Source organism: Mya arenaria, chromosome 6 (assembly GCF_026914265.1).
Source record: "Mya arenaria isolate MELC-2E11 chromosome 6, ASM2691426v1".
In the NCBI taxonomy this organism is placed as follows: Eukaryota; Metazoa; Mollusca; class Bivalvia; order Myida; family Myidae; genus Mya; species Mya arenaria.
The window spans coordinates 14411289-14432326 of NC_069127.1; the positions used below are offsets into that span (position 1 = coordinate 14411289).

General features: G+C 34.2%; 1 protein-coding gene across 5 annotated transcripts in view; it reads left to right on the top strand.

Moving 5' to 3' along the window:
- The window catches only part of LOC128237275 (E3 ubiquitin-protein ligase rnf213-alpha-like), a 123267-nt gene that overhangs the window by 99494 nt on the left and 2735 nt on the right, over window positions 1-21038 (top strand). For 4 of the 5 annotated variants that reach the window (XM_052952644.1, XM_052952645.1, XM_052952642.1 and 1 more), the window contains exons 73-96: window positions 1651-1902; window positions 3074-3200; window positions 3378-3661; window positions 4256-4373; window positions 4629-4745; window positions 5148-5258; window positions 5521-5574; window positions 5766-5957; window positions 6450-6543; window positions 7027-7061; window positions 7341-7438; window positions 7827-7971; window positions 9330-9501; window positions 9654-9754; window positions 10222-10279; window positions 10525-10721; window positions 11044-11173; window positions 11382-11468; window positions 11754-11943; window positions 15727-15955; window positions 16108-16182; window positions 16513-16704; window positions 19943-20041; window positions 20604-20803. In XM_052952644.1, coding sequence (XP_052808604.1) covers window positions 1651-1902; window positions 3074-3200; window positions 3378-3661; window positions 4256-4373; window positions 4629-4745; window positions 5148-5258; window positions 5521-5574; window positions 5766-5957; window positions 6450-6543; window positions 7027-7061; window positions 7341-7438; window positions 7827-7971; window positions 9330-9501; window positions 9654-9754; window positions 10222-10279; window positions 10525-10721; window positions 11044-11173; window positions 11382-11468; window positions 11754-11943; window positions 15727-15955; window positions 16108-16182; window positions 16513-16704; window positions 19943-20041; window positions 20604-20803 — 3357 coding nt within the window. Of the gene's footprint in view, window positions 1-1650; window positions 1903-3073; window positions 3201-3377; window positions 3662-4255; window positions 4374-4628; window positions 4746-5147; window positions 5259-5520; window positions 5575-5765; window positions 5958-6449; window positions 6544-7026; window positions 7062-7340; window positions 7439-7478; window positions 7577-7826; window positions 7972-9329; window positions 9502-9653; window positions 9755-10221; window positions 10280-10524; window positions 10722-11043; window positions 11174-11381; window positions 11469-11753; window positions 11944-15726; window positions 15956-16107; window positions 16183-16512; window positions 16705-19942; window positions 20042-20603; window positions 20804-21038 lie in introns of all 5 variants that reach the window. The other variant, XM_052952643.1, reaches the window with a different exon arrangement.

Sequence of the window (21038 nt, forward strand, 5' to 3'; positions counted from 1 at the left end):
AACTTTAGTAAGGGTTGACATATCTTGACCAAACTTGGTCTATAGACAGAGTTTATGGGTACCTTTTATGGGATTGCGTTTGGGGTCCCTAGGGTCAAGGTCACTGTTACTAAAAATAGAAAAACGGGTTAAAACTGAATAACTTTAGTTAGGGTTGACATATCTTGACCAAACTTGGTGTATAAGAAGAGGTTATGGAGACCTTTCATAGGATTGCGTTTGGGGTCCATAGGGTCAAGGTCACTGTTACTAAAAATAGAAAAACAGTTGAAACTGAATAACATTAGTAAAGGATGACATATTTTGACCAAACTTGGTCTACAGGAAGAGTTTATAGATACCTTTCATGGGATTGCGTTCGGGGTCCCTAGGGTCAATGTCAATGTTACTAAAAATAGAAAAACGGTTGAAACTGAATATCTTTAGTTAGGGTTGACATATCTTGACCAAACTTGGTCTATAAGAAGAGTTTCTGGAAACTTTCATGGGATTGCATTTGGGGTCAAGGTCAAAGTCACTGTTACTAAAAATAGAAAAACAGTTGAAACTGAATAACTTTAGTCAGGGTCCACATATCTTGACCAAACCAAGTATAAAGGAAGAGTTTATGGATACCTTACATGGGATTGCGTTTGGGGTCCCTAGGGTCAAGGTCACTGTTACTAAAAGTAGGAAAACAGACACAGGCTGAAGTTCTTCTGTCAATCATTAAAAACCTGGTTTCGTCGCATTGCGGCGTTTCTTGTTATATAAATGAATTCACATGCGGGTTGTTATCTCAGTTACTACTTGATGATTTTCACTTTGACTTGATACAACCATCTTATCCAGCCTACAGTAATTTATCTCTATATAGATAACTCTATATTGCATATAATACAAATTATTTGCCTTTATTATTTGACTAAAAAAGTTTAACATCTTAGCAGCTATTTGATGTATTTCATTGAAACTTTATAGAATGGTACTTAACCATCCAACTTAATTTATGAATTTAAAAACTCTTTTTGCTTACAATGCAAATTATGGCCCTTCATTATTTGATTGGAAATACAGGTTATGTTTTTACAAGTTACAACATTGAAATTAATAGTTCAGCAAATACTTCTTTAGTATTTCAATGAACTTTTTATAGGTGTTTCCAGCTATTCAATCGAATTAATATAATGGAGTTAGATACCTTTTTTGTCCATGTTATGTAAATTACGGCCCTTTATACTTGGACTTGGTTCAGGTTATGCTTTATAGCGTGTATGTGTCAATGTCTCATAAACTACATATTTACTTGAAGTATTGTTTTTAAACTTTAAACAAGGGCTTCTAACTATCCAACCTACTTGATAAATAAGTAAGATGACTCAATCTTGCATATAGTATAAACTTTTCCCCTTAATTTTTCTCATGTTTCAACATGTTTTTGCAATCCTTAAACGTATAGGCGGTGGAATAGTCAAGCAGCTGTCTATGTGACAACTATTGATGTTTTATTGTTGGATGCAACGCTCATTGACAAATAGCGATAAATAGTTCCTGTTTGTTACTGTAAACTAAGGTTATGGAATTTCACCATGCGTATGAAATTTAAATCATCGAAAAGCTATTTCCACAATCAAGGTCTTTTTAAGTAATGATTTAATTCTAATGTGACAGCAAAGAAAGAGAGCAGCTCATCCAATACCAGAAGAGGTGTAATGCCTTCTTCATGGACGTAGTCGCTCAACTCTGTTTCTCCGACGGACAACCACCATCAAAGAATGTGTTAAAGAAGTTGCTTGGATACGTCACCTGCTCGGCAAGAGATAGCCAACTGCGATTTACAAAGAACATGACTATTTTTGAGACTGGATTGGACCCTAACCCGGTCTTTAGGTCCTTCCTTCTACAGTTGATGCTGAAATCTAGGTATTGCAAAACGTACTTGTATCTCAAACTCAAGTTCTTTATACATCGGGGTCCGTTTTCAACGTAGTAGAAATGTCTTTAATATACCCCCACCAAATATGTTTGGGATACATAGGAGTGAGCTTGACTGTCTTTTGGCCAGTCAGTCGGTTCTGTCCGTACGATAAGTCGTGAATGAGTCGTCGGATTGAAATAATTTTCTTTCCACATGTTTCCCCTTTTTACATACAAAATAAAGGTCATGTTCGACGTTCTGTTATAAATGCTTATGTTTTATAGAGTTATTGAACATTTTTATATGACACCCCAAAATACGGTGTCTAGAGAGTATCTCATAAAAGACACACATGCTTCACATGTTTTATAGATCAAGTTCTACTTTGATTACAAACCACCATTTCAGTATGGAACTATTGGCTGGAAATACCTTTGGACAATAACTCATTTTAGGGGACATATTTAAATGCCCTTTGGTACAAATATTTGACATTGAATTTCTGAAATTGAAACAAATAAATAATTTCTGACCGATGTTTAACTATTGACTGTTACGGTTTATCAGTCCTTCATTGTCAAAACCGGTAAAAACCAGCAAATCGTCGGATTTTAGCAGCCCTGCTTGGAAATACAGATCAGGTTTCACTTTAGTTATAAACCACTATTTTGGACGAAGTTTCTGCCCGTTTTAAACATTAAGAAATTGTCAAAAAAACAGTGTCAGAACAAAAACTCATTTAAGGTTTGACGGATTTTAAATACTAATAAAATAGTTTCTATGAATAATAGTTAAAAGGTACGTTTCAGGGATTTTTCTCTGCTTAGATTGTTCCAAAGTTGTGGAGAGAAAAATTAACCATATTTTAAGTAAAGGATATGGCCCTCTTTCAGTTTTCCAGTTATCTAGCTAGATTTTTATATTGGATCCTTAGTAACAACATTGCTTTTTGTGAAACTAATTTGCCGACAAGGATTTTTTGGTTTTTTCAAATGACGATTGATCCATAAATGCTAATTTAAATTAACTTAACATTGTTTTAAAAAACATGGGTTTAAATGCTGTTTTTCGTTTACTATGATGTTACTTGGTCTTTATTCGTGTTGATGGTAGTTCTAATTGTGTGTTGAAATTAAATTGCTTGATGAATGATTGCATATAAAAAATTACTTACAGTGAAGAGGAGTTTGTTAAAGAAAGCCTGAAAGGATACATCGAGCAGGCTCAAAGTTTTTTCAGAGAAGAACCAACGCTACAACAGAATCTGGTAGACCTCAGTCTACTAATCGTTCAGTGTTTAGAGGTATGAGCACATATAAACTACTGTTTTGAATATTTACAGGTACGTTTATATCATGCATATATGTTCCATAATGGCACATACACCCATCCCTAATTCACTTTAAATGTTTTAGAATAATATGCTTTAATATTTCGTATTATAATGGTCATTACATAATTCTCAACAATATACTTTAAGGATACAATGCTTCAGCAATGGCACGGACAACACATGCATAATTGGTCTTTTATTATCCATCTTCTGGAGACTGCTGGTGATAACCTTGTTGACAATCAACTAACGATAGAGAAACTGTATTGTATCGCAAGACTACGTGTTGGCCTTTCACAAGCTGTGAGAGTGATTGCCGACATTGTGAATGGAGTAACCCTGGTTCAAACACTTACCAATGAAGATGAAGAGCATACTGTGATTGAATCTGCGAAACAACTTTGTACAGCTTCTCAGCTGAAATGGCCGAAGTAAGAGCGTTAAATTAATGTTAAACTAATACACAGTTTGGGCAACAATTGCATGAATTAGTGATGCCCTTATCTAACATGTATTTATGAAATGGACCAACAAAATTTAAGACACGTTTATATACTTAAGAAATATAACACACCACTGAGGGTCATATGGCATTATAAGGACCGGCCAGTCAGTCACCGAAGGTGTATATGGACCGAGGCGTTATGGCCCGAAGTGGTTTTATATTTCTTATATTATACCGAACCCTTTTCATTGCAATTCAATATTTTTAAAGCGATTTAAATGTGTTTTATTGAACAAAGCTAATAATGTTTACGTACAACAAGCTTTCTCCGTTGTGAAAATAGCCTCACTTACCAATTGTATGACGTCAGCGGTCCATATTAGATTTTTGGCGAGGTCTGGACCGGCCAAAAATATAATATGGACCGCTGACGTCATTAAACTACAGTTGTATACGGACCGATCGAGTTCATATATACAAAGAAGGGACACATTTATGTGAGGTATAATATTACAGTATATTAGATATTTGTAAAGAGTTAAGGTAAGACAAAAAGTAAGTATTGATGTATCATCTGCAGGATATTCCTTGTAAAGCACCTGTGTCGCTGCTACGGTATTGACGTTTACCAGTCCATATGTCGACATCGTACCACACTGCTCAGGTGGATCGTGATTGAGGAGTTGGAAAGAGATCAGGTAACCAAGACATTTGACATGAACATAATGGAAGACGTAAGCACAGGTGTCTTAAGCAAGACCCCTCAATGGCTAACATTTCATAAGCTTTGTTATCTGAAAAAATGGATGAGAAATGCCATGTGTTTTTGCTGCTTTGTGTGCTTATTTATTAATTTATTGATTTGTATGAATTCAAATTAAGATTCGGGAGTGGGGAGAAATACTTTCCTATCCAAAATAACACCCCTTGAGATGTCTCAATGTTTTTTGTAGACACAAGAGGTGTCGGACCGATATGTTGTGTGTGGAAATGGCTATGTTGAGATCAGGGAGGCTCTGTCACAAGTTATGCTAGGAGAGGACATCAGCATACTGGAAGAGAAAGTACAGGTACATAGTTTTGGTAGCTGTATTTTAGAGTTGTTGCGGTTTGATTGAGCCTCAATTGTAAGGCTTATATGGTTGTAATTAATGATATTGTCTGTTTCCCGAGGAATGAGCATTGAAGATAAATTAATAAAGATTATGTGTAGCCCTAGTAGTGACTACTGACACGGAGTCAGTGTAGAAAGAGAGAGAGAGTCATTTGTCTACTTGACTTCTTAGACTGAGTCTGTAGACTGCTTTGACTGAAAGTGTTGTCCTATAAGACAAAGCTAGGCAATCCATGCTTGAGATTAATCTATTGAAGTTTAAAATAAGCAGAGTTTATTATAAATCCAGATTGTCATTACAAGTGTGCCTATTATAATTACGCGACTATTATTACTATTAAACATGGATGTTTTATAGGAACTGCACACAACAGGAGGTCGTGTCGATACATATCTACAGCTGGCTGTGCACAGAGAGATAACATGCTCATATGTCCGTCCAATAGAAAAAAGAACGGCCACCCCAAAGGTAGTAATAAATTAATATATGATAATATTCTAATAGAATGAGAATTTTGTTAGATGACTATGACTTTTCATTCCAGAATTAATTAAAATGTAATGCTATATTTCATTAATGCATATGAGATCAATTTTTGGATTGCTTGTTTGTGTAATGTTAAATATCATATTAAATTGAACACCCTTCAATACGAGACTTCTTTGCCATATATAATAAATAAAATAAATAAATAACTAAATCCTCCTGAACTAATTAAAATATTTTCCAGTCACTCCAAATGATAGCTACCTTTCTTGAATCAACGCAAAGTCAACAAAATAAGGTAAGTTTTGTTCAAATGATTTTTTTTTTTGTCAAACGATATATAAAACTAAATTAATTCTTCTACACCTTTTGAGCAACATGCTTTACAGTCTTAAACGCCTTTGCTGTATAAACAATACATAATATATTGCCAAGTTACGTGTGGTTAATTCTGTATTGCTATTTAGTTGTGAATTTTCTATTCTACAGCCAATATTGCGCCTCATGATGAATAATACACTAGAACCTCGAGACTTCATGATAGCTCAGGGGTCTGATACAAGACGACAAGGCGTTCAATGCTTGATCATACATTTCATGACGGTGTTGTCACCACTGAATGGAGCCAGGACCATTCTCCATCTGTTTCTTGCAATGATTCAAGGGGATCCGGCTATACGGGTATAGTTTCAGCGTTTGCTCAGTACTTTATGCTGTCAATGCATGGAATACTGTTGTCAACAAAAGCAAAACATTGTTTTTCCTCAAGAATCATTGAAGCAATGTTGCATAGAAATGCATTTACCTTAAAAGGTTTCTGGGCATAATAAATGACAACTTATAGTTCACTGATTTTTAGCTCGTTCGTTTTTTATTAAAAATGATAATATGTTAACTTTGGTGTCGGAGGCATCTTAACAGTATTTGACTCATTCCCCTTGTTTGTCTTAGATTAAACAAAAACAACAAGGAAGCGCTGGCGTTCTCACCAAGGCGCACTTGCTTCTTCTTAATACACTTTTTTATATGTGGTACCTTTGCAAGATGTAGGAATATTTAGAATATTCAAATCATCATGTTTAAAGTTTCAACGTTTATTATAATAGTGAATGTCAGTGTTACTGAAAGAATAAAATGTTTACTGATGATAACTGATTGACTATTTTCTTAAAGGGTATGTTTCTGCCGACAATGCCACAAGATGATTTTACTGAAATCCAGGAAGCTATGCTGGCCAATCGTGGAGGAGAAAACCCAGTATTCTATCGTATGTATATTGCTTGGTTTATGTGATACATAATTTGATTCTAGTTAGTAAAAGTATATTCTATTAGTATAAACGGCAATTTCAGATGAAACCAGCAATTGTATTTTAGACCTCCGAACAGTTGCAGATTGTTTGAGGCTTTGGCAATTCCACCAAAAAGTGGTAGAAAGAACCTTGATATGAATATAAATGACTTTTAAAACAATTTGGATAAGGGTCTACGCCCGTTAACCCTGATCTGGGCATGAATCCCTCATATTTAAACAGACTCCTTGTTATTTTACAGGATTGACAATTATCACTGTTAGAACCCCTATGAAACGGAGTATTGTGTCGTTGTCATTTATGCGTTCACAACTTAATGGACAAGACCAGTGATCAAAGTTTTAAAAAATAAACCAAGCTTAAGGGCAACAGTAATAAACCCTGTTTGTGTCTTTGTCATGCCATAATAGCCTTTCATATTTATTTTTTTGTTTTCAGGTTGTCCAAATGGACACCCGTATGTGATTGGAAATGTGAGTAAAGTAATTCATGATGGTACTTGACAGAAATCTATCGTTTAGAAGATCTTACATATATTTATATTTATGCAAAAAGCTATAAAAACAAGCTCTGTAGCAAAATGTTAAACCCGGTTTAATGGCACTTGCACTATTAGCACTATTACCATACCTTCCCATGAAGTTTGGAAATATTAATTTGTAACTTTAAAAAAAAATCTCATTGATATGAAAGCATTTTTTAAATGATTTTAGTCTTAGTTGAAGCATGTTATTACATTTAATGTATTTTAGTGCGGGAGACCCGCTGTAGTTGGAAAGTGTAAAGAGTGTGGTGCAGATATCGGTGGTCAAGGTTACCAGGCCATGCCAGGAAATGTTCTGCACACTGGGTAATAGACTAAGTTTTATCCTACATATGTTGTATTTTAGTGTGGCAGACCATATCAAGTTGCAAAATGTAAAGATTGTGGTGCGGATATCGGCGGTCAAGGTCATCAGGCTTTACCAGGGAATGCTATACACGCCGGGTATTGAGCATCAATATCATAATTTATAGAATCACGAGACTAAATAATGTGAATTTGGTTGCATATTGCTACATAATTATAACATTTAAATTAATTTAGGCGTGTTTTTGGTATGATATTTTAATAAGTGATTCATGTGTTTAATAGAACCGTTTGAAAAGGAAATCTTATATTTTGAATTATCATCCGTCAGTCTTTCTAAATTTGTTGATACGTGAACATTAATGTATTGGTTACCACATTCTTGTAGTGGAGACAACACAATTCGTGGCCACATTTTGGGCCGGGCGGTTCCCAATGCGCCCCTACGACCGGAGAGGGAGCTGTCTGCTCTTCACTGCTGTGTGATCCGATTGTTACTACACATGTCCATGTTCATCGGGCCTCCACAACAGGTTCGTTTTTCAGTTCATGAATGACTTTTTTAGCCATTCAGATAATTGGTTGCAGATAACCTTTAAAAAATATGCAAATTTAGGCCGCATTAACATCATGCTTGGCCTCATCCAAGGGTTTTATTCTAAAGAGTCAGACAATGATGTGTTGCTAAGTGGATACTTATGTTTACCCTTATGCTATGCCATTCGTCTGTCCGTCCTTCACACTTTGGTTGTCCATCTCTTTAAGTGTGTTTTTTCATGAAACATGAGTCGAAATATTCCTTATATCCAGACGACGTTCAGAACTTACATTCAAGGCACCCGGGGTCAAGATCAAATGATCAAGCCATAAATTTCGTGTCTGCTCCATTTCTCCTAAACCCTTTGAGGGATTTTCATGAAACTGAACAAATGTTTGCTACATCGTGACAACGTGCTGAACAAGTTAATTTCACAGCTTTAGGTCAAATAATAGAGTCATATTTTTATGTCCTCTCAATATCTTTTACGTTTGTTGAATCTTAACCCCATCCAGACAACGTTTAGAACGCACATTTTTGAGCATGATGGCTCAATATGAAGGTCTTATGTGAAAGGACAAATGTTCTACCCATACATTTTGCGTATTCTTTCGTGTCAGCATTGTATCTCTTTCAACCGTTGAAGGATTTGAATAAAACTGTGGTCAAATATTTAGCATTTCCAGATGAATGAATGGACATTCCAGGCGGGCCAGGTCAAGGTCACAGTTCAAAGTCAATGGTTTGTGAGCAATAGATTAAGTGGCCGCTGAGTACCTTAACTAATAGAAATTGCCCTCCTCACTGTTAAAAACATACAAAATGCATGATTCACTACATTGAAGACAAAAAGTCTTATGTATAGTTCACTGCTATAAATAAGTCAAATTTGATAGGTCCAGCTGTTTTTATACATGGTAGAGAGGTTTGTCATGAAGAACAGATGACCCAATTTTGATCATAGGTCACAATGGCCGTGACTGATGAAAACTAGAGTATAAATGCGCTTTCGGCCCTTCAACCTGGTAGAGAAGTAATATTCGTCCAGATAACCTTATTGATTTTAAGGTCTGCCGGTCAAAAGTCAGGATCACAGTGACCTTGAACACAAAACCTATATCGTATAAATATAAGAGACTGCTTAGACATACAGTCCTCAACTTGGTGGAGAGGTTAGTCATGACCTTAGATATCTACTACATTAAGTTCGAAATTAAAAATTGGTTGCCATAAGTTGGCTTACATGTTTATTAATAATATTTTGTGCACAAATAATGGCTAATCGTCCGACAAGGCCAAATCGGGGCCATCTTTCAAGTTAATCTGACAGATCTTATTAAACTTTGTTTACAGATGGTTCCAATTGTCCGCCCGGACGTTGCAGAAGACAATATTCGGCATTTCTTCTGGGAGCACATTGAAACCAGCATCGGTGACCTACAAAGGGCTCTTGGCCGGAGTGTAGATGACGTCCTATTGCTCATGCACTGTGTAATCCAGAATATCATGGTCAAACATAATGGAGGTATATATTTAGCTAGTTGGATTAAAAAGAAATGCCACAAGCTCATTATGTTTTAAATGTATGACATCAGGAAAGATGCATAGTATTAATTTTATGAAAAATATTTTGATACTGATTTTCATATGCTTTATTATTTGTTCAATTATTTTTAGAAACCACTGTTGGCGGAGAAATCGCTCACCTTCAAACAAAACGTGGGAGACAGGCATGGGAGAAACAGTTTGCTACGGTTTTCTTGCAGGATGTTTTTCAGGTGAAATAAAGTTTGATTTAAAGATAATTCGATCTTTGCTCAAAAGGTAAGAGTAATGCCAAAGCCTTTGGTAGCATTGTCGGTATTGTTCAGCATCGGCGTTATTGTGCAAAAGTTGAATATTGAACATAACTAGAAAATCGTTCAAGGTATCTATATAAAACTTGATGCATAAGGACACAATGCACACATAGAAATGCACATTACAGTGGGTAAAATAATTGTTGAGATATGCCCCTTCTTCGACTTCAAAACGGAAGAGTATCGGGACTATCATGTGAACGTCATCACTCTCTTCTTTGATTATAATGAGAATATTTATCAGTTAAATGAGACTTTAACTGTTTGAAAAACTGCCTAACTTATACACATTGTAGCACATTTGCGTTTAAGTGTACACAAGCAGTAAAAAGTTCAGTCGCAACAATGGCTAGTTTATTGGCAATTCATGCATTTCAAATTTTCAGGGACTTGATAACCAGCTGAAGCATTTCAACCAAGTTATTGCTAATGATCAGAGACTTGGTGAGTGCTTATTACAATATAATATGCATACACAAACTAACTGCTACAATGGGCAAATAACTAGCAAGTTCCTAAACTATGGCTTACGCTTTAGGTGAATTATGCCCCTTGATCGATTGAAAAAGGGGAAAGCATTGACATCCGCTTGCATAGCGTTTGATCGGTTTATTAATTTAAAAAAATGGTCGGCATTAGATTAACATATTTTTTTTAGCTTTTCCTAACTCTTCCTAAATATGTATCAGGTTCCAATCCATTGATGTGCATTCTATATGAGACCGATAACCAGCAGCAGGCCGAAGATCCCCAGCGGCTGGAGAAAATTCCGCGTGTATGGAGATACAGAACGCCGATATCCATAGAGCATATGCGACAAGACCTTGAAACTAGGAGTACGTCAGGAAAAGACAGACTTTCAGTGCTGAGGTTGTTCTTGAAACAGGTAGTTATTATTTAATGCTAACTATAGTTTACCGCAATTTATTTGTTTGTATGTCGTTTTTCATGCACTGGGAACATGTACTATGCTAAATGCTGATAGTAATTATCTGGCTTACAAAGTTGTGTTTTTTATTGTTTTGTGACTAATAAGTATGTGACCTTCATAACTACATAATAAATTAATTAATCATATGAACAAACCAATTTTCATTAAAAAGAAACTGCACTGCTGCACAGGAAAATAATATATCATGGATCATTATACATTTTCAACTGCATGTGCATATTGCATTATGTATATATTCTGAATACTTTCATTTCAGGACCACATTCTTCAGGCAATACAATACATTCCAAGCATTCTAAGTCTGCAGAGGATATTGCTGCAGAAATTCCAAAAGAAACTTGACAAAGCTGAAGCAAACACAATCCTAGTGAAAGACATGATAAAAGGTTTGTTTTTCTTTTTTAAAAGGTAATACGTAGTCAGGTACATGTATATATTATTTGTTTCATTGATATCTGAAAATAAAAATATGGTTTTTTATGTATAAAAAATAGTTCATGTTCAAGAACTTTTCATTCATCCGTCTGTGTTTGTCCATGGCATTTAAATGAAGGTATGATGTAAAACAAAATAATGCTTTATATTTAATTACAGATCAACATGCCGGCCCGGATACTGAGAAATGGTTGCAAGACTTTGCTCAAGCTTGGAATATAACTCGCAAGCTACTTGAACTCTATGGTTAGTCTCTTTTATGCACATATATCCAAGTGATTTACATGTCAGGTTCTGGGTTAGAAAGATCCTGCTCAGAGCTTCTTTGATAAGTACTATTACCATCGAGGAATAGTAAATGGTTGTTAATCATATGTACAGTACATAAAACAGATTGTACATCTGTTTGTTTATTGCTTTTTTGAGTGCATGAAATTGCGACATTAAATAAATCATATCACTACATAACAACAAGTAAGTGAATAGTATTAAATAAGGTTAATATTTACCTATGTTTCCTATTTGTTGCAGTCTGTACAACAGAATTTGGAAGTATTGTGATTCCAAAGCATCAGTGTGTTGAGCCAGTTTCCATGGAAACACCGTTGTCAGTTTTCCTTCCATCAAGCACTGAGACTGGACTTTGCTCATATGCGATGCTAGATTTGTTATTCAGAAAACAGAATGAATTTTTAGACAGCTATATGAAGGAATCTGGGAGGTAATTGCATTTGATATCTATAAGGGACTGGAAATTGTTGGCACTTGCAACTTATGTTAGTTTTGGCATTCAAATACACATTAAGTCGATGGGCAAGGGCAGGCTCTTTTCACCTCGAAAACAAACAACAATTGCGTGCAGCATTTTAAAAACAAACAGCTGATACATAATCATACATTTGGAACTAAACACTATATGTTACAAGTTTGAAATGCTTTACACTTATATACATGCATGTCTGCTTGTGACTGCTATTGGTAGGTATGACTGCTTGCCCTTTTTAACACCTTTTTAGATAGTAATTTAGATGACTGCTTTGCCCTTTTTAACACCTTTTTAGATAGTAATTTAGATAAGAAAAATGGTAATGTTGAAATACATAAGGGATCGAGACAAACTCTTTTAAACATGATCACTTCCTGTAACCTGGTTGATGTTTAGCGTAAACATCACCAACATAAAAAACAATATACTTGGCATTCAAATGCTAAACCCATTACCCATAGCCGATTGGATTATTTCTTAGTTTTAAATTATATAAATATATGTATAAGTTACACAATTATCCACAGATTTAAAACATATATAAATTATTTTTTCAGAAAACAAAATGGGTCCGGGATATTTTAAAATAAATAATAGTATACTATTAATTAGCGAATACCTTAAGCTTATAAAAACACATAACACACACTGCTGAGGTCAATAAGGAAACAAACTCCATAACATTTTGGAAGATATTAAAAGGAAACATAAGAAACTCAACAATAAGTTTTTTTATCAAATTTAAAGAAATCAAGCGAGAAAGAGAAAAAACATCATAAATGATATATCTAATTTAGAACAAAAACTAAAGAATACAGAGAGTGAAAGTAACCAAATAATAGAAGCGATATCAAAACGTAAAGATGAACTGGACGATATACTCAATAAAAGAATAAATGGAATTATTTTGAGAGCAAACGCTCGACATGTGGAAAATAATGAGAAAAACTCTAAATACTTTGCAAAATTTGAAAAAGATATGCAGAAATGAAAACAATACACACTTAAAAGTTGACTATAAAAAAATTAGTAATAATTAGGGATAAAACGATGATTGAGTATTGTCGAAAGCCGATTATTTGTGTCCGAGGTCGGTTATAATAGATTTCATTATTCTATAATCGATTATCGCTAATGTACGGCAAAGGGAAGTAACCGTGTTGTGTATGTACTGATTTTCTTTAAAACGGGAAACGGTACGGACTTATGCGGGGTTATACGGCAATTTATTCTCAATTATTTTATAATTAAGTTATCTCCTAAAAACATTTTACTAAATTATCAATTGTTACCTAGAATGTATAACAAAGCAGCATATAAAACATTATGATTGTAATATGTTTATTCATTTAAAGACATGTATGTACAAACCAATATAGTTTTGGATATATTTGTAATATATTCACTTGTTCCGTTTCGATTATATAATCGATTATTGATCGAAATGGCTCGTCCGATTATTTTCGATGATTGATTATGACTTTGGTCCGATTTTTAATCCCTAGTAATATTAAATGCTCAACGGACATTCTACAAGAAATTATACACAAAAAGATGATATCGATTTAAATAACAACAGTGAGTTTTTCTCAACTCCAATTGCCAAACTAAATGATGAAGATAAAGCTAGTTGCGAAGGTTTTTTTTAACAGAGTACGAATGCAGAAAAGAGTTAAATGAGATGAAAAACCAAAAAAGCCCAGGGTCTGATTGTTTCACTGTCGAGTTTTATAAGATATTTTGGGTTTTACTAATTTCTTTAATTCCAAAACAAAGGCAGAGATTTAGAAGTGATCTCAAACTGGAGACCAAAAAGTTTACTTAATGTAGGTAATAAAATAGCAACAAAATCCATTTCAAATAGAATGAAAAGAATTTAAAATAAAGTTGAAATCCCTTTTCAAACAGGTTTTGTTCATGGAAGATACATTGGCGAAAACATATGACTTAGATGAAAGAATTAACTGTTTTAATATTACAAATAAACCTGGGTTAATATTTTTTGCCGATTTTGAAAAAACCTGTGATACTTTAAACCACGAATTTATATTTAAATGTCTCGAACATTTAAATTTTGGTGAAAGCTTAGTAAACTGGGTCAAACTCTTCTATAATGATATCAATAGTGTTAAAATAAATAATGGTTTTCTCTCTGAAGAATTTCAAATTGGGCGAGACATCAGACAAGGATGCCCACTTTCTTCTTCTATATTTATCATTTGTATTGAACTGCTATCTAATACAATACAGAAAAATAAACTAATATAAGGGATGCAACTTAATAACAGTGAAATAAAACAATCTCTTTTTGCTGACGATGCTACATATATTAATGATTTATCCAAAACATATTTCGAAACTTTGATAAAAACAATAGATAACTATGGAAGAATATCTGGCCTAAAATTAAATTCATCAAAATCTATAATCTTAAAGAGTAGGGAGTTAAAAATCATCATATGTTGCATACTTAGATGGTTATCAGTAAGAAACGACAGTCATGAAGCCAAAACACTTGGAATTTTTTTTAACAAGAGCAATAACAATACGATTCAAAATAATCTCGTTCCAAAGCTACAAAGTTTCAAGAATTGTCTCAAAATTTGGCAACACAGAAAACTGACGCTTTTGGGAAAAATTACAGTGGTTAAAAAATTAGCGCTTTCAAAACTTATCTATCCCATGACAGTTCTAGTTTCACCAGCTAAATACATCCTTGATGATATTAACATGTCAATTGTTCAGTTCATTTGGAATAATAAACCCGACAAGATAAAAAGGAAAGTACTAATGAACGATTTTAAAGATGGAGTTCCAAATATTTATATGTTTAAGAAATCGATCAAAGCGTCATGGGTTCAGAGACTACTGGATGAAACAAACAGGCATCAATACAAATCCTATTGCACATAAATACAAACTTTTAGCTGAAGTACTCTTATTATGGTCTGAAATAAGCAAATTTGTTGTAAATAAAGGTTCAAGTAAAACAATATTATGGAATAACTCCGACATAAAGGTAAATGAACAAATGGTATCAAATTTGTCCTACATATCTTTGATTACAGATCAAAAGAATTCGACACATTTGACGAGATAAAACTTTTTTATACCATGGGCAATTCTGATTTTCTCAAGTATTACCAGCTTACTGCTAGTATACCGAGTAAGCTAAAACATAAATTGAAAGAGGAATTAGTTGTAAATCATGACATAGTCTCACTTGTTCAAAAGATTGAAAATACTAAGCAAAAACCGAATAAAATTCTGTATACAATACAAAAAATACATGGTAAAAAAGATAAATGGAATCAAATTCTATTTTGAGACAAATTTGTGGAATAAAATATTTACATTGCCATTAATATGCACCATTGGTATAACAATAAGAACCTTCCAGTACAAATACATTTTTTGGACTTATACCAACAAACAGATACCTATATCAATGCAAGCTCACAAACTCCAGCTTATGCCAATTCTGTTCAGAATATTTAGAGACAATGGAACATCTTTTTGGGGAATGTTAACTTGTACAAAATGTGTGGACCAATCTTAATAACCTATTCTTGTCAATAAATATCCCAATTTGTCTAAATATTAAAACCATAAGTTTTGTATTTTTCAAAAATCGAATTTAAGTCGTCATTAATTTCTTTTTTTCTTTTTTTTTATCAAGACTGCTTTGTTGTTGTACATTTAAATGCATATTAACATTTAAATACTCTCTTTTGAAAGGAAGCGCAACTCAATCCAGACAGTGGCCCCGATGGAGGCAACGTCGGCCCACCTGATCAGCTACAACCACGAGCAGGATATCCTACCACTCGTTCTAGCCAACTGCCAGTACACTTTTGAGATGGGTAAGGGTACAAAGATAGAGTACGACTTTGCTGGGCTCGAACGCCAGATCATGGACAGGTTCCTCTTCTCAAAGTCCAGAATAGACATTGGATATTACTTACAGGTATATTTTCATGCGGTATAATAAAAGTGTATAATGTGTTTTAAATGCATCTTGTGCTATGAATTAATTTTATATATATTTATTATTTTGTTTATGATTACTAATAAGCTCATTGCTGTTATATAACTGTTAATATGTGTCGTTCTGTTTAGATTGACCAAATGGTATATCGGACAGAATTTACAAATGCTGCAGTATTCGAAAAGTTGGAAGAAAAAATTCCACAGGTAACAGTTGCTTTTATTTGTATTACAACTCAAACATTATAACATTATTGTGTAATGTTATCTGACTGGTGAAGAGCAGAAACAGGTATAGTTATATATATATATATATATATATATATATATATATATATATATATATATATATATATATATATATATATATATATATATGTCTGCCTTTGTGCTTAAAGGTCCTTATGATGGAATGTAAAACGTATCCACAATTCTAAATACAACGACTAGTGTGAAATGGTTTATGATGTACTAGTATTTTCAGAAATGTTGGTATTATATGATGTATTTAATTTATCTGTTTCACCAATTTCTCAGCAAACCTTGGGATTAGCTGTAAAGACACAGATAAGCGAAGAGATAAAGAGACTACCAGACTTGTGCCGATTTCTTGACAACCTCGACATAGCCATCAGTTTCCTCAAAACTGCAGGGGGACAGCAATCTGACAATCTGAACACCTTTATGGTCGACACACTGCAGATGGAGCATGCAATGACAAGTCAGAAGGTTTGCGTTTGTTTTATGCATTTTTAATTTGAATCGTGAAGACAGCATCAATGTGACGTTTAGACGCTAAAGTGATTAATTAACTTATGGCAAATTTACTTGTGTTCAAAGTGAAAGTTCTTATTAAAATGGATTTTTTTTTTAAGTTTCGTTTGTCAATTTAAACAAAATGACTCGAAGATTAAAACAAGGGATTTGGAACCTCACATAGGAGAAAGGAAAATCGGTATCAGAATGTGCGCAAATATTCCCATTGAAAACTCCATCAAAACAAAGCCGGGCTCGTAAAAACAAAAATCATTCTTACCAGGTTATTGTTTTTATACCCCAATTCAAAATAGTTTTACCTGTGGCGGGCGGGTGGTGCTTAAGAAGCAGTTATCAATTTATCAACAATTTGGTCACAATATGTATGGTCATAATCTGTACATAATCTAAACAACATCAATAACAGCCATATCGATAGTCACTCCAAAGCTATCGCCCTAAAATTATTAATTTCCGAAAATGGGTCTTGTCTGATCAATAACTTAAGAAGCCTTCGTCCAATCATCATCAAATATGATCAGAATGTGTATGGGCAGAATATCGTTTACACACTCATTGACCAGCCATATCACTAGAGTCACTCGAGAGTTATCGCCCTAAAAATATTGAAATAACCTAAAATAGGTCTTGTCCAATCAATAACTTAAGATGCCTTTGTCCAATCATCACCAAATATGATCAGAATGTGTATGGGCATTTTATCTTTGACAGTTTTGCTAACCATTTATATCACTTTTTCATTCGAGCATTATCGCCCTTAAGTATTGAAATTACCTTAAATGGGTCTTGTCTGATTAATTACTTTAGAACACTTTTTCCAATTATCACCAAATTTCGTAAGAACGTGTATAGGCATAATGTAATGGACAAGTTTGATAAACAGCCATTTTGCTCTAGTTACTCTATAGTAAGCACCCATAAATTAAAGACATTACATAAAGTATGTATTGTCCGATCGATAACCTAAGAAGCCTTTGTTCAATCATCCCCAATTTCGGTCAGAATGTGTATTGCCATTAGCATCATATCTTGTTATGTTGGGTACATATTGTTTGTGCCGTATCCGTCAGTCCTTCAGTACAATTCCTTTCCGTTCAATAACCCAGAGGCTTTATACTTGGTGTACAGGTGGTCATGACCAGTAGAAGACCCTTATACAATATTGATTTTGAGATCAGTATGTCAAAGGTCTAGTTAGCGATGACCTTGAGGTGAAAAAAACGGCTCAATAACTAGAATTTCATTTTGTTTTATCAATGAGATCACAGTGCAACTGGCAGATACTCTCTTTTAACAAAATTTAGTAAATCGAAGCCTAAAATACTTCACCTTTCAAGGCGTTAGTAATGCTTTTTTGCAGAGTATATCGTTTTCTGTCAGGTTTTAAATAAATATTAGCAGTAGAGCTCTCATTTGCAGTTTTGATGAAGATATATCATTGTATCAAAAATGTTCTTCACATTTCACTCTTTGATATCATATTCGATAGCTGACCTTTTAAAATGTGAATAAGTCCCTAAAGTCTGATATGAGCCATGCTAATGTTCGATTTCAGGATAGAAACTGGTGTCATTTTTGTGAAGCGTTGCGAACATTATCCCGATGGGTATCAAACCCACGACCTGTTTTGTGTGAAGCGAACAAAAAACACATATCATGCATGACAATAAGTATTAGAAACTTAACATAAGACTGAAAAATACATGTACCTGTACATGTTCATATAAAAAAAAACATTAGCTCGCGAGAGATGTACTTGTAAATCACTAAAATGTTTGTTGACTTTGTTCAAGTATGAATTTTACATAGAACGGGATGTGGCAATTTTTAACTCGACTATTCGAAGAATATGGAGAGCTATACTTCTCATAGGTTAATATCTCAGCAACTTCTTGAGGTTTTACATTTGAGACTTGATACAATGCTACTCAACCATCCAACCTACTTAATTAACCAAGTTAGATAACTCCTGTTTGCATTTAATGCAAATAATCGCTCTTTATTATTCAACTTAAAAAATATGGTTAAGGCTTTGCGTGCAAGCACACATAGGTCAATATCTCAGCAACTACTTGAGGTATTGCATTGAGACTTGATACAGTGGCACTCAACAATCCAACCTACTTAATTAACCAAGTAAGATAACTCTAGTTTGCATTTAATGTAAATAATTGCCCTTTATTATTCAACTAAGTTATTCTGGTTAAGGTTTTGCGTGTAAGCACACATATGTTAATCTCTCAACAACTACTTGAGGTATTGTACTAAGACTTTATACAATGGTACTCAACCATCCAACCTACTTAACTAACCATGTAAGATAACTCTAAATTGCATTTAATATAACTCTAGTTTGCATTATATTCAAATAATGGCCCCTTCTTTAGTCATTGAAATTCTGTTTAAGGTTTTGCTTGTTACCACTTTTAAGTCAATATCTCAGCAAATACATCATGTATTGCATTGAAACTTTACACACATGCTCCCAACCATTTAACCTTCTTCTTTAATTAAGTAAGATAACTTTTTCTCCCACCTCAGATAAGTAGATCCATTAATTTAACCATGCTAGAAATTCTTATCTTTCCCACGGGCGAAGATAAAATGCCCGTATGGAACTTCTTTTAGTCGTCACCACATTGTAATTACCTCCCTTGTTGAAGACTGTCGTCTGTAGCGCATCATGGAAACCTTGTCTTCTGGCAATATTTAGAACGCTTGTTTATTATTTCTCGCTTAAAATGTCACTAGAAAACAGTTTTCGCGCACATTTCAAGAAATAATGCTTCACTCTTCTTAGAACTATTTTAAGGCCGATCAGACCATTAACACACTCTGAATCACTGTGCCAATATCCATGACAACCACGAATTATCGCATATCCGTACGCAGTTATTTTCACTAAGCACAATGTATTGCATTGAAATCTAATCTAACAGTGATCAATTCATGTTTCGCCAAAACTTTTCAATCCTTACACTGAAAAGCGGCGGAATAGTCGAGCGCGCTGTCTCTGTGACAGCTCTTGTTTCAAGAGGCTTTACAAGTAGAATTTAGTTTGGTTGATCAAGAAAGGATATTTTTGGTGCACTTTTATTGAAAAATGTATTTAACTAGTAGAAGAATAACATAACAGTTCCAAATGGTAAATTGTTTCAGTCATTTATGACAACTATTTGTATATTTCCAGGCTCGACAGTCGTGTGATTTCCAGCATGCCAAGTCTCTGTGGTTACTGTTGTCATACTTGAAGTCCAAGTTTATGGTCGAACATTTCACGTCAAAACAGGTACACTTTCACAATGTTTAGTACTTGGGGTTCTATTGTTCAGGATTAATCATGAAATCTGGATCGCGAGCTCTTAACTTCAGACTTAGTGTACAGATGTAAAGAGTGACTTGTGCTCGGACATTGGCATTAAAACTGTATGACGTAAAGAAGAAACTCATATAAATGATATTGGAAACAAATTCAAAGGGGCCCCTTAACCCTGTTTTATGCATAAGTCTCTCGTACTTATACCCCCAGCTTTTTTCAATATTGCTAGAACCCCTTTAGTTCTTAAAAAACTTAAAACAACTTGCATAAATTTGGTCTGTGTTTATGCGGTTGCCAACGGAAGCGTCGAAAGATTAGATATTAGACCAATTGTTACATGGTGTTTTCTGTGACCATCCTGTGTTTTGCAGATGGTGTGTTTAGCTATTTTTGTCATTATATGAGACTGCATACAAACCTAGAGTTAATTATGAAGCTTAATTATTAACTGAAAAATGGTTAACGACTGTAGCTTAGTCCGCTTACGTGCATTTCACGTAAGTAAAATGAGAACGAACATTTTAACCTTCAGGAAGTGTTTGAGACTCTGCTGGAGCCGTACCATGACGAGCTGTCCGACGAGCTGCAGAAATCATTCGGTGGCTACATGAAAACTCTGAGTATTGATAAGCTTTCTGGCATTCTAGAAATATTGCACGAATTTATGCTCCTGCGAATTGCCAGACGAGAAAACACCAGTGATGAGGATTATATTGACAATACGGAGAACAGGTTTGTTACTGATTTCCCTTATATTTAACGGTTGTTCGGTTTGATTGCAACTTATGGAAGACATGTTAAATTGCTCTTCTTTATAATTACGATAATTAAGATTATGTATAGTATGTTCAAGCTCCATGGATTAGTTAAATGTTTTGTCAGGTATTTCCATAAAACATATATTGTGATCTAATCGTTTTCTCTTTTCAATATATAATTGCTAATTTTTAGCATCATATCTGTTTTT